The 14,024-nt window shown below is 41.9% G+C and overlaps 1 protein-coding gene across 1 annotated transcript in view; it reads left to right on the forward strand.

Annotated features, from left to right (window-relative positions):
- The first annotated feature begins 737 nt into the window (after positions 1-737).
- Positions 738-14,024, forward strand: part of cdc16 (cell division cycle 16 homolog (S. cerevisiae)) — a 30,018-nt gene continuing 16,731 nt past the window's right edge. Inside the window, exons 1-5 of the mRNA XM_060929785.1 lie at positions 738-930; positions 1,912-1,966; positions 2,093-2,190; positions 3,470-3,508; positions 5,233-5,373. Coding sequence (XP_060785768.1) covers positions 883-930; positions 1,912-1,966; positions 2,093-2,190; positions 3,470-3,508; positions 5,233-5,373 — 381 coding nt within the window. The 5' untranslated portion in view covers positions 738-882. The remainder of the gene's footprint in view (positions 931-1,911; positions 1,967-2,092; positions 2,191-3,469; positions 3,509-5,232; positions 5,374-14,024) is intronic.

Consider the following 14,024-nt stretch of genomic DNA (forward strand, 5'->3'; position numbering starts at 1 on the left):
AAGGATATTGTCATGCTGGAACAGGTTTGGGTCTCTTCGTTCCAGTGAAGGGAAACTCTAATGCTACAGAATACAAAGACATCTTGTACAATTATGTGCTTCAAACTTTGTAGCAACAGTTTGAGGAAGAACCACAGATGGGTGGTCAAGTCAAGTGCCCACATACATTTAGCCACAGCATGAATTTTCACCACTAGATGGAACTAGTTCAGTTGTGGCAGTAACCTAAACCCCACGTTGTGGTTCTTTTCTCCAGTTGATGGTCTCACTGAAACTGTGATGGCAAACTACACACACAACATACATGCAGGGAAATGGCATCAACATTCAAGTTGTGCGGTTTATAACTTTAATTGTTGGCTTCCCACTCAGTGTAATGACCAGCCGCTTTACTATATTTTCAGTCAATGTTTTTTTTTTTTAACATACTGAGTAAAACACTTCCAAACCCCAAAGTCTCTCTTTATCTCATCCCCGTCATCACATACTGTATTTTTCCAAAACAAGCAGAAAGGGCTAACTCGTAGCCTATTAGTCTAAAAGTGACCTTTGACGAAATATTTCTGCGTCAATGTTTGTCAGCCAAATAATGTGACATTTTTATTATGATAAATGAAATACAACAGACTGATTTACGAGCTGTTATATTTTCATTAGCCTCACTGATCGAGTGTTGATTTACGGATAGGACCTTTTCTTGACGTGCCGATGTTTCTGCGGGGACTGTTTACGGCGTTACACCAAGTTTATGCTAACCGCGGGTATTAGTCTTTATTTGAGGAGCTAAATTTAGCTAGTTGTTAAGAGTAATACATTTTCATTCTCAACAACTTAAATGACTAGAATGTCACTTTGTTGTGTTTGAGAAACTCGACAATCGCCATGAATCTAGACAGACTCCGGAAGCGTGTGCGGCACTACATCGATCAGGTAAAAGAAACTTCGATATCTTGGGCAGGATAGCTTCTGTTAACAGCTAAGCTGTTAGCTCATAACTGACCTATGTGGGTAGCGTGTTTTATAGACAGTGTCGGATATTACAAGGATGCTGCGAGCGACTGCAACGTACAAACCGATGTGTCTAAACCCGAAGTTTATCATGGGTTCTTTCTGAAACAGATAAACACCTCTTTGAAACTAGCAAGCAGATTTCTGTTGCTAGCTAGATTGCTAAAGCATTATTCAAACTTGAATTGAGTTTGTTTATTTAGAAACCCGGTAACTGTTCAGTTCATTTATGCATCAGCATGTACTTTAGTTTCTTACATTACTGAAAATACCTACACTACCGTTCAAAAGTTTGGGGTCACCCAGACAATTTTGTGTTTTCCATGAAAAGTCACACTTTTATTTACCACCATAAGTTGTAAAATGAATAGAAAATATAGTCGACATTTTTCTGGCCATTTTGAGCATTTAATCGACCCCACAAATGTGATGCTCCAGAAACTCAATCTGCTCAAAGGAAGGTCAGTTTTATAGCTTCTCTAAAGAGCTCAACTGTTTTCAGCTGTGCTAACATGATTGTACAAGGGTTTTCTAATCATCCATTAGCCTTCTGAGGCAATGAGCAAACACATTGTACCATTAGAACACTGGAGTGATAGTTGCTGGAAATGGGCCTCTATACACCTATGGAGATATTGCACCAAAAACCACACATTTGCAGCTAGAATAGTCATTTAGCACATTAGCAAGGTATAGAGTGTATTTCTGATTAGTTTAAAGTGATCTTCATTGAAAAGAACAGTGCTTTTCTTTCAAAAATAAGGAAATTTCAAAGTAACTCCAAGCTTTTGAACGGTAGTGTACATATTGCTGCTTTGGCATGTCTAAACATACTTTTAGACTTTTTTTCCCCCCCTACAACTCCACTACCTGAAAGTTGAAATGTGTTCATTATTTTTGCAGCAACAATATCAAAGTGCTCTCTTTTGGGCTGATAAAGTAGCATCTTTATCACATGGTGAGTGTCCTGCCTTTCCTAACATTGTGTCAATTACTCTGCTTCATTAATCTGTAGCCAAGAAAGACCTCCAGATTAGTTCAGCTTGTAGGATTCTAACTTCATTTTTGTGTTTATTCTTATCAGAGGATCCTCAAGATATTTACTGGCTAGCACAGTGCCTTTATCTTACATCCCAGTACCACCGAGCCTCTCATGCCCTAAGGTCTCGCAAGCTTGACAAGGTAGGAGCTGTTCTTGGTATTTGCGTGTTACCTTTAGTTAATGGCCTGAAGGTTAAAGAAGCAGCCTTGGGCCTAAAGGGTTGCTGGTTCGATTCCCAGGACCAGCAGGAAAAATGTGAATGAGCAGCACTTTCCCCTCCCTCTGTAGGTGCCTCTTGAGCAAGGCACCTAACCCCTAGAGGTGTGCTGATTAATCGATCCCTGATCTATCGATCCTTTTCAATCCGCAATTCAAAAATCAATTAAAATTTTAATGAATCACCATTCACTGACGATTCACAAACAAGATGTAATTTCATCACAATAACCCTAGATGCATCACAAATTTTGACAAACGGCGTAATTTTGATATTAAAAATTTAATTCGGTATCCGGAGCTGTATGTGGGTGCAGCCATGTTTGTGATTGCTATAGCAATCTCGCAAGATCACGCGTTGCTTTGTGAACAACATGGCGGATGACTCGGAATTCCTGAAGCCACTGGCTTGGAATTTCTTACTGTCTCGTGACAGAAAGCAAATGTTGTGTAAGCTGTGCGAGTCTAAGTTTCCTCATCATGGCAATACCACCAGCATGCAGGATCATATTCGGCAGCACTATCCAACAGTTGAGATTGATGTGAAACCCAAGTTTTGCAAAGAACCGTCAACAAGTTTAATCTGGAACTTCTTCAAATGAGAGAACTACGTCTCTACTAAACATGTTTAAGAAGCAGAAACCATTTCCGCATGGAAGTTTGAGAGTGACTGGAGTTGAATAAAGACTACAAAAGCAACACTTTTTTTTTTTTTTTTTAATTGCTCTACATTTCTAGACTGACCGTTAACAAAATATTGACACTGATTTGCATCAGTTATAAAATAGAGGACAAAAAATGTGAATTGTGATTCAAATCGAATTGGAAGGTGAAAATCGTGATTTGAATTAAATCATAAAAAAACTGAATCGTCACACCTCTAACCCCCAACTGCTCCCTGGGTGCTGTAGCATAACTGCCCACTGCTCTGGGTATGTGTATGTGCTCATTGCTTACTTGTGTGTGCATGTGTGTATTCACTGCTTCAGATGGGTTAAATGCAGAGGCGTTTCATTGCGCTTGAGTGTGCATGTGAAAAAATAAAGGTGGCTTCTTAATCAGTTTGTCAAAATGGTCATCTATGTTTGATGGAATGTTGTATGCCTGGCGTACACCTAAGAGTTATCACCAATCAGTATAACGCTGTTAAAGGCATAAGTAGACGTGTTCATCTGTATCTGAAATGTGTTTTTTCTTTCTTAGTTATATGGAGCCTGCCAGTATCTTGCTGCAAGGTGCCATGTGAGTATGACAAGACATTTAGATTGAACATACAATATATGGCCAAAAATTTGTGGACGCCTGACCACCACATCCATATGTGGGCCTTCCAACTGTTGCCGCTAAAATTTAAGCGTACAGTTATCTACAGTGTATGCTGTAGCATGACCGTTTCCCTTCACTGGAACTTACAGGCCCAAACCTGTTCCAGCATGACAGTAGCCCTGTGCACAAACCGAGGTCCATTAAGACATGATTTACCCAGGTTGATGGAGAAGAACTCGAGTGGCCTGTGCAGAGCCCTGACCTCAACCCCACTGAACACCTTTGGGATGAACTGGAATGCAGACTGTGCTCCAGGCCTCCTCACCTGGCTTCAGTGTCTGACCTCACTAATGCTCGTATGGCTGAAAGGGCAAATCCCAACATCCACACTCCAAAATCTAGTGGAAAGTCTTCCCAGAAGAGTGGAGGTGGTTATAACAGCAATGGGGGGGAATAAATCTGGAATGGTGTGTTCAACAAGCACATATGGGTGTGATGGTCAAGTGGATAAAACAGTTGGCTATATAGTGTATACACTGTACAGTTTCAGTTATTAGATATTACATACATGCTCAAGTAATTATCAGGATGAGTTAATACATTGCTCAGTATTCACTTTCTCAGGGATGAGTTTTCCGCTTTTCGGCGGATTTCCGCTTTCTCTGAGCAAAAATCGATATTATGCCAAATCCGTTGAGATGTTTTTTTTCATTGAGGGGGGTTGGGGTATGTTCCTTCGTGATACTCAAGCGTACGACAATGTTACATGTTTACATTTTCGCCATCTTTAGTCTCGCTAAGTCTCGCGGTAGAATACGTGTTATCTACAATGTAATTGGCCAAAACATCGCTGGCGAGAGCATGATAGCCAATCATAACAGTTCTTACAAGAGTGTGAGAGAGAACAAAAGCCAATCATAACAGTTCTTACAAAAGTACCCGTATCTGTTCTATTTTATCAAAACTTGCACATGTTCATCGTCGCTGCGCTTCAAAAATGCGTTTCTCTTTCGTATCAGCTTTTTAACAGAGAGAGGACTGACAAGCTTTTGTCTTTGGCCAAAAGGCTGAAGAAGTCGAAATGATTAAATGAAAATGAGAAGTGACTGTGAACTATAAATAATTGTATAAAGTGTACACAGACATTATCCCATAAACTTAGCATTCGTTTGATTTAATACATTGAACATGTATATGATGGTCAGTAAATCTGAATTAATGCTGACAGTTTTGAAAACTTAAATATTTCAAAAGACTTTGAAATCATATGCAACTAATGAGGACATAGGGTGACTGACCTTTTCTCCCTAAGAAATTTTATTTAATATATAAACATTTTGATAATTAATAAAACTTACATTTAATGTGAATTTAGTTTGTCATTTTTGTTAATCGTAAGTTATAACCATACCCTTGAATGTAGAATGTGATTTTATTTTGAATTCAAACAATACTCCTATTGATTTGAAACATATTTTCATGTAAATATATAAAAAAGACAACAGATTTTTATCTACTACAGCTCAGATTGCAGGAAAAGTGGTTTGTAAGGCCTTATTTTTCAAAATTTTCCTGGGGGGGTATCCCTCCCAGACCCCCAGCTTCGGGTGCCATCTTGTTTTCTGCTTTTTTGGTGACTACCCACTCTCATCCCTGCTTTCTCACTAACTTGTTTTTTTTTTTTTTTTTCCTCCTTATAGTATGCTGCCAAAGAATACCAGCAGGCCCTTGACATACTCGACATGGAAGAACCAGGAAGTAAAAAGTTATTGGATAAGGGTCTAAAGGAGGAGAGTGGCACCAGAGAAACTGCCAAAGAATGGGAAATGTCACCAGCTTCTGTGAGCTCCTGTCCTCTTTTTAGGAATCTGTTAAACTGCAGTGTATAATACAACCCCAAATCAGAAAAAGTTGTGATGGACTAGAAAATGCAAATAAAGAGAGCAGTGATTTCCCCCCCAAATTTACTTATATTTCATTGCAAACAGTATGAACCCAAGCTATTTCACGAAGTCTGGTCAACTTCATTTCATTATCCCCCCCGGCATATAACGCAGAGGGATATAGCTATCGTTCTGTCTGTCCGTCTGTCTGTAAACATTTTAGTTTCCGGAGCATAACAATAACTATTAGGAATTTTTTTTTTTTTTTCACAAAACCTGACAGTGATCTTAGGTGACCTAGAGGAGTTGTGCCTTTTGACATTTTAGGATTTCTGTGATATATTCCCCCCTGTGTTTCCATGGCAACCAATTCAATTTAGGAACATTTGGAGTGGGGTTTCCTGTAGGAGCCAGGGGGATATGTCATCTCCTGATGACTGTTGTTTGTTAATATGCATCCATTCCTGCATTCCGGGCCTGTAATACATTCCCAAAAAGTTGGGGCAGGTTAAAGCTAATAATGAGGCAAAACAATTAAATAATGATGAGATTTGAAACGGGTGATGTCAGGAGGTGATTGCAATCATGATTTGCTACGAAATCAACATTCAGGAAAGGCCTAGTCATTGAGGAGCACAGATGGGTCAAGGATCTCCAGTTTGTCAACAACTGTGTGGAAGAAGAGTGTGCCTGTCCCCAGTGGAGAATGTGGGGTGAATCTGGAAATGGAAAAATATGACCGCAATCCCATACTGTTGCACACCTTAAGACCTGCTTGCAAGAAGAATGGGACACAATAACACCTGAAACACTTCATCACTTGGTGTCTTCAGTCCCTAGACATCTTAAGTGTTGTGAGAAGGAATGGCAACGTTATAAAGTAGTAAATGCTTTTACTGTCCCAGCTTTTTTGAAATGTGTTGCAAGAATCAAAACTAGAATGCGTTTATTTTGAAAAAACAAAATTCATGAGGTAAATACAGCGGGGAAAATAAGTATTGAACACGTCAACATTTTTCTCAGTAAATATATTTCTGATGGGGCTATTGACATGAAATTTTCGCCAGATGTTGGTAACAACCCAAGTAATTCTCTCACACACAAATCAAAACATATGTCCGTAAATTAAGTGTAATAAAGTGGAATGACACAGGGAATAAGTATTGAACACGCTTACTGAAATTTATTTAATACTTGATAGAAAAGCCTTTGTTGGCAATGATAGCTTCATGACGTCTCCTGTTTGGAGAAACGAGTCGCATGCATTGCTCAGGTGTGATTTTTGGCCCATTCTTCCACACAAACTGTCTTCAAATCTTGAAGGGCCTCTTCTATGAACGCTGATCTTCAGTTCTTTCCGTAGATTTTCAATTGGATTCAAGTCGGGTGATCGACTGTGCCATTCTAGCAGCTTTATTTTCTTTCTCTGAAACCCATGCATGAAAATCCCTCACCTTTCGGCGAAATTCGCTGTTTTGAAACCAAAATGGGTGACCTACGTGAATCGTGTAGATCCGATGAGAAAAAAAAAATGGGGGGGGGGGTTTGATATTGACCCAAAGGGCAAGGAGGTCGCTTCGCACCCACAGACAGTTCGTGCCGGTTTGCGCCTCCTCCTCCTGCTTTGATATTGACACCATAGCAACGAGTACATCTCGCTGCGAAGGGCAAGCAGCATCATTTCGCGCCTCTTCTCCTGCTGGCCAGAGCGTGCACACCAGTGGCGGCTCCTGAATTTTTTTTCAGGGGGGCAATTTTCCCCCGTTATGTCTACACGGACCGTAAATGTCCACAGGACTGAAGTAAATTGACCTAGGTAGCAAATCAATTAGCCGAACTTGTTTTTGCCTGGTAAATTCAGATATCAATATAGGCAATATCTCTTCTCTCCACTAGGTGGCAACACTGAACAAGTTAAAGGTGGCAAACTAATGCCGCTTTTCCACTACAAACGCGGCTGAGCCGTGCCGTGCCGAGTCGAGCTGAGCGGGGCTGTTGGAGTTGCATTTCGACTACAACCGCGCTGAACCGTGCTGGCTGGAAGTGGGTGGACACATTGGGTGGAGTTGGTGAAAGTGGGTGGACGTCACGTGATGTCGTTAAGCAGCGCAAACAGTGACATCAGTGACAGTGGCGGAACAAGTCAGAGCCGGGCCGGGGGCGGGGCAAATGACCGGGCACTTTATTAAAGCTTATCATAACATCATTTTAGGCTACAAAATGTTCGCAACTGCGGTGTTTACCAATTTCAACACTACCGGGTGCAACTATGTTATTTAGTACATCAAGTCCTTCAAACGAACATGTAACTCAGAAACAAAAAACATTAGGATACTGTACATGGCTCATAATAAAACATCAATAGCCTATACTGCACACATTATTTGAAGGGCATACGAATGAGCGCTCAGAGTGGTGGCAGGAAGAGTCAGAAATAAAAGGAGGGCGGTGCAAACCTCACTGAATGCACTGTGTTTACCAATTTCAACACTCCGGGGTACAACTATGTTATTTTGTACATTAAGTCCTTCAAACGAACATGTAACTCAGAAACAAAAAAACATTAGGTGACATACTGTACATGGCTCATAATAAAACATCAATAGCCTACTGCGCGCATTATTTGAAGGGCATACGGCGAGCCTTGCGCTCCGCGAACTCGTCCACGATGCTCTGTATATGTCACTGATTCAGTGAGCTTTTAAGCGGTAGTCTCACGACCCGGATAGTAAACAATAAACATGGAGTCGTTAGTGTTGCTGGTCTTGGTGCTGTGGCTTGTTGTCACCTACAACGCGGACAGATACTGGCAAGAGCGTATAGATGAGCCGAGGCGCATAAGGCTTCAGAAATTCTCGTAATTCGTAATTATTCTTCTTCCGGGTTTGCGGTGTTTACAGATCCCAGCGCGCTCGCGGGGCGTGTGTGGGCATGTGAGGACACGCCTCCTCACCAATCAGTGCACAGGGGAGTGTCTGCTCACGCCCCCAGACTCACTCGGCACGGTTTGGCTCGCTTCAGCCCCACTCCAAAACGGTGCGAGTTTTAGGGGCTAAGCAGGGCTGAAACGAGCTGAGTCGTGCTGGTTTTTGGTAGTCGAAACGCGAGCCGTGTCGGGCTGAAGTGAGCTGAAGCGAGCTGAAGTGAGCTGAAAAAGGGTAGTGGAAAAGGGCCATAAGGTAGCCTAGTAAACTAGACCCACCCACCTAGCGGCCAAAAATATTTTTGCCTACGAGTGTCAAATATTCACATTTAGTCTGGCTTGCCAGGCTAAAACTAAGGAAGATTCATTGTGAAGCCTTCAAAGCAAAACATTTGGCAATCAATTAATATTACATTACTCATTTATTTTCTCATATTTTTCCAGTATTCTATAATAAGTAGACACACATTTTTAATTATAAACATTCTAATTTCTTCATTCTAAAGAATGCAATTAAAGTGGCAGGATATAAATCCAAAACAAGTGTTTATTTAAGTTTTGAAAAAGATGAAGAAAAGCATAACCATCAAACAAACATGTGCAGCTTAATTATGTGGGGTTTTTTTATATGGAATTGCACCATTTTAACAACAAATAATAATTCTAAATAAATTCTGCAGTTTTTTTTCCCCAAGAATTCCTCCAGAAAGCCATGCCTTAAGAGGAAATTTAAAGTATTACAAGCATGCCAATGAACACAAAAGGCTTTAGTTATTTAGCTATATACACACAAGGTTACACAAGGTTTTGTAGTCAGTGCAATTTGGCTTAACAAGTTGGAAAAAAGGTAAGGTGCTGCTGGCTCCAATGAATACATATACTGTACAATATATAAAAACTGAAAATATGCTTAATTTACACCAAGTCAGAGAGAACTTGAGGCTACTGAAATATTCCAAGCATGGCAATGTTAAACTGCCATTGGTAAAACAAAAACATGGCAATGTTAAACTGCCATTGGTAAAACAACTGCCATTGGTAACACACACACACACACAAAACTTTTGCCTAGTAAATTCAAATATCAGATATCACTGTACCGTCTGCTGTGCTACTTCCAGGGTGGAAGAGAACGCAAGGGTAGCAAAAACGAGCATTGACTACATCACAGCCAGCTAGCCAAGTTTTCCGGTGGTACCAGTTCTTGTTAAAACCTCTTGAGTAGGTCTTCTCCCCCTTCGTAGACACTTGCTTGATGTTTAAATTCGGTCTAGGAGGTCCTCGCTGTTTGATTGCCGTTTTTTCCTCATTGGTACGACGACTAAAGGGAACTTCTTTCAGAGACGCTATCGTATTGTTGCACTCAACACTCGCCATCTTCATAGAATGTTCACACATTTCCCGCGCAAGTTGCGTTTTCCAGCCCAAAATTATGTTCAAAACCCGCCAAAATGCACTTAAAAGGGCCCAATCTGGCAACACTTGCGCGGTGCAACAGGCGTATGACGTAAGCACGCTGCTTGTGCGAGCACATAAAACCTAATAGAAAATGCATTGGGAGCATGATTTTCGAAAAAAAACGTACGTACCATTACTGTCAATGGGAGATTTTGGGGCAAATCTGAACCTGACAGAAATCGCCCCAAAAGGGCGTGGCTACACCAGGCGCGACCTTAGCCTGATTGGACAATGACATTACTGTTGCCGTGGTAGTAGGAGTAGATAAAAAAAAAAAAAAACTCCCTCCCTGTTTGGGAGTGCATCGCCCAAATCGCCCCTATTAACGAGCCGCCAGTGGTGCACACATCAGCCAGAGTGCAGACCAGACCGCTGGAAGCTGGATTGAGTCATCGGACTGAATTTCCTACTTTTTTCAAACTTTCCTGATTTGCCATCAAAACAAACAAAACTTCCGGCTTGATTACGTCAGCATTCGAAAGAGGGCGCGCGCGTCTTTTGACAATCCCTGTGTCCGGAATTGCTCGCTACTCACTATATAGGGCACTGTATAGTGGAGACGCCATTTTGTAGTGCTGTCCATGCTGAAAGAAATCAAATTTGAGACTTTTAATTTGATTTAATAAGACAGCAGCAAAGAAGAAAGTATTCAGCCTTGATTTAAAAAGAGCTGAAAGCTGCAGGTACTTCCATATCTTGGCAGGCTGAGTGGTATGCTGGGGCACCTCTTGCCAGCAGACCAGGATATCCAGAGGGAACTTGTGCGGTTCAGTGTTGACCTGACCATCCCCAGCTTCAAGGAGGGAGAGAGCATCGTGGAGTGGTGGGGTCATGTCTTCAACAAACCAGACAAGTACCCCTCCCTGGGTGCACTGGTTAAGTGTTGCCTCTCCGTCTTTCATGGACCTAGAGTCGAGTCCTCATTTAGTCTGATGAATGATGTAATTGATCAAAGGAGTAGCAACATGAATGTGGAAACATTTAATGCAATACAGACGGTCAAGTAGACGCTGATGTCCAGGGGGAAGACAGCTATGCAGCTCTTTAGAAGGGAGGGCGTGAAGTTTGGGGAAGTGGACAGAACATTGTGCAAGAACATTAACTCTGCAGCAGCCACATACAAACACCAGCAGAGGGTGAACAAGGAGGAAAAGCAGCAGCCGCAGAGCAAGTATGGCTCTCAAGCAACTTGCAGTGCTCAGCAGGCCAAGAAACAGACTGCTGAAGGAGAGAAGCGGGCAAGGCTGAAACATGTGGCAACTCGGCGAAAGTGGGCCATGGAGACACTGGTGGTCCAGGCAAATAAAAGGAAAAAATGATCACTATTCCTTGTGTGTTCTCCACTTTCTTCGTTCTATTATTCGCATTTTTTTCCAGGGCATAATTTCACTATAACTACATGTATTTGTACTGTATGTCCTTGTGCAAATGTCAATACAGTATACTTAGTAAGGAGGCTATTCTGGGGGAGGACCCCCCAAACAAAATAAAACAACACCAGAGGCCACGTCACCACTCGCGCACCCTTCTCGCCTTTTTCACCCCTGACCCGTTTTCATGCCTGGAAACCAATTGAGTTTCCTTGGCTGTGTGTTTGGGATCACGGTCTTGCTGAAATGTCCACCCTCGTTTCATCTTCAGCATCCTGGTAGATGGCAGCAGATTCTTATCAAGAATGTCTCTGTACATTTCTCCATTCATCCGTCCTTCAATTATATGAAGTCTGCCAGTACCATATGCTGAAAAACAGCCCCAACACCATGATGTTCCCACCTCCAAACTTCTCTGTTGGTATGGTGTTTTTGGGGTGATGTGCAGTGCCATTTCTCCTCCAAACATGGAGGACATCTAACAAGTTCAATTTTGGTCTCATCTGACCAGACTACAGTATATTCTCCCAGTATTTCACAGGCTTGTTCAAATGTTGTGCAGCAAACTTTAAATGAGATTCAGCATGCTTTTTCTTCAGCAATGGAGTCTTGCATGGTGAGCGTGCGTAGAGGCCATGGCGGTTGAGTGCATTACTCATTGTGTTCTTTGAAACAACTGTGCCTGCTAATTCCAGGTCTTTCTGAAGCTCTCCGTGAGTGGTCCTTGGCTCTTGGACAACTCTTCTGATTATTTTCTTGACGACTCTGTCAAAAAAAATTTGCGAGGAGCCACCTGGTCATGGTTGGTTCATGGTGAAATTGTTCTTTTCACTTCCGGATAATGGCCCCAGTGGTGTTCACTGGAACATTCAGAAGTTTAGAAGTGCGTCTGTAAACCAACGCCATCGCTATGTTGTGTAACAATAAGGTTGCAAAGGTCTTAAGAGAGCTCTTTGCTTTTACCCATCATGAGATGCTTCTTGTGTGACCAGCTGATATTAATTTGCACTGATCGGGGGCAGGAATGCTTTCTAAATACTGACAGATTTCAGCTGGTTTCTTGGCTTTCTCTGCCTTTTTGCACCTCCTTTTCATGTGTTCAATACTTATTCCCTGTGTCATTCCACTTTTATTACACTTAATTTATGGACATGCATGTTTTTGATTTCTTTGTATGTGTGAATTACTTGGGTTGTTACCAACATCTCATCTCATTATCTCTAGCCGCTTTATCCTTCTACAGGGTCGCAGGCAAGCTGGAGCCTATCCCAGCTGACTACGGGCGAAAGGCGGGGTACGCCCTGGACAAGTCGCCAGGTCATCACAGGGCTGACACATATACCCTGTCCACACTAGGGATTTTGTACCGATACGAAACTACTTTCATACCGCAACACCTGTCCACACTAGCAACTATACCGGTACTGTAGCGGTATAACTGTATCGGTACGAAACCCACAAATGTATGGGTTTCGTATCGGTACTGTAGCGCTTCGCGTCGTGTGGACAGATGAAGCGGCTCTGTATCGATACAAATATAATGCACATGCGCAAAGTCACACACCTTAATCGATGTCTTCGCTGAATAAAATAGTGACGAACAGAGATTCGTTTGTTTCTTTCTCAACTGCCTCGCGCGTTTTATACGATTCGACTGAATAAATGACCACCAGAAATACAGACTGTACACTGACAACAAAAAGCACACACGCGTTGTTTCATCCGTACGGAAGCCGAGAGAGGCCCTTCATATAATCCTTTTTTTTATTCACCTTGTTATCCCGAGATAACGACATAATTAATTCAGGATCTCGAGAAAACAACACGACTAATTCGAGATCTCGAGAAAACAAAACCGTTATTTCGAGATCTCGAGAAAACAAAACAATTATTTCATGATCTCGAGTAAACAGATGAGAAATGGTTCATTCAGGTGCACCAAGAGACTTGTTGACTTGCTGACTTTGGGGCTGTTTCTCATTCTGTATCGACGCAACTTTGGTCATTAGAATGTCTGGAATAATCGATCACCCTAATAAGGCAATATTTTGATCAGCGGTTGACACAGGAAGAGATTGCATCAAGTCTTTTAATAAGGGATAATTTCAAAATTAGTCTGCGGCACCTCCCCAGAAGACTGGCCCGGCTTCATCTCTACCAATGGAGATACAGTGATCCAGCTGAGATCATGAAATAATTGTTTTGTTTTCTCGAGATCTCGAAATAACTGATGCCATATATTCTCGGAAGGAAGTTACTCGGTAATCACGGAAACATTTCGCGCACGCGCATTTCAACTACCGTGAAAGAAAACCGCAAACATTTCTCGCTAGTGTGGACAGATGTACTAAACTGTACCGGTATACTTTGTATCGATACAGTTATACCACTATCGTACCGGTATAAGTGTGAACACAGCAATAGACACAGACAACCATTCACACTCACATTCACACCTACGGTCAATTTAGAGCCATCAATTAGCCTAACCTGCATGTCTTTGGACTGTGGGGGAAACCGGAGCACCCGGAGGAAACCCACGCAGACACGGGGAGAACATGCAAACTCCGCACAGAAAGGCCCTCGCTGGCCACGGGGCTCGAACCCGGACCTTCTTGCTGTGAGGCGACAGTGCTAACCACTACACCACCGTGCCACCCTGTTACCAACATCTGGTGAAATTTTCATGTCCGTAGCCCCATCAGAAATGTATTTACTGAGAAAAATGTTGACACGTTCAATACTTATTTTCCTCGCTGTATGTAATTAATAATGTACTGCTGTATTGTTTTGAGTGCAGTGCAGGTCAAAAGGTTATTTACAACTCATTGTTTTCAGTTTTAATTTCAACATACCAT

This window comes from Neoarius graeffei, chromosome 9 (genome assembly GCF_027579695.1).
Source record: "Neoarius graeffei isolate fNeoGra1 chromosome 9, fNeoGra1.pri, whole genome shotgun sequence".
NCBI classification, from domain to species: domain Eukaryota; kingdom Metazoa; phylum Chordata; class Actinopteri; order Siluriformes; family Ariidae; genus Neoarius; species Neoarius graeffei.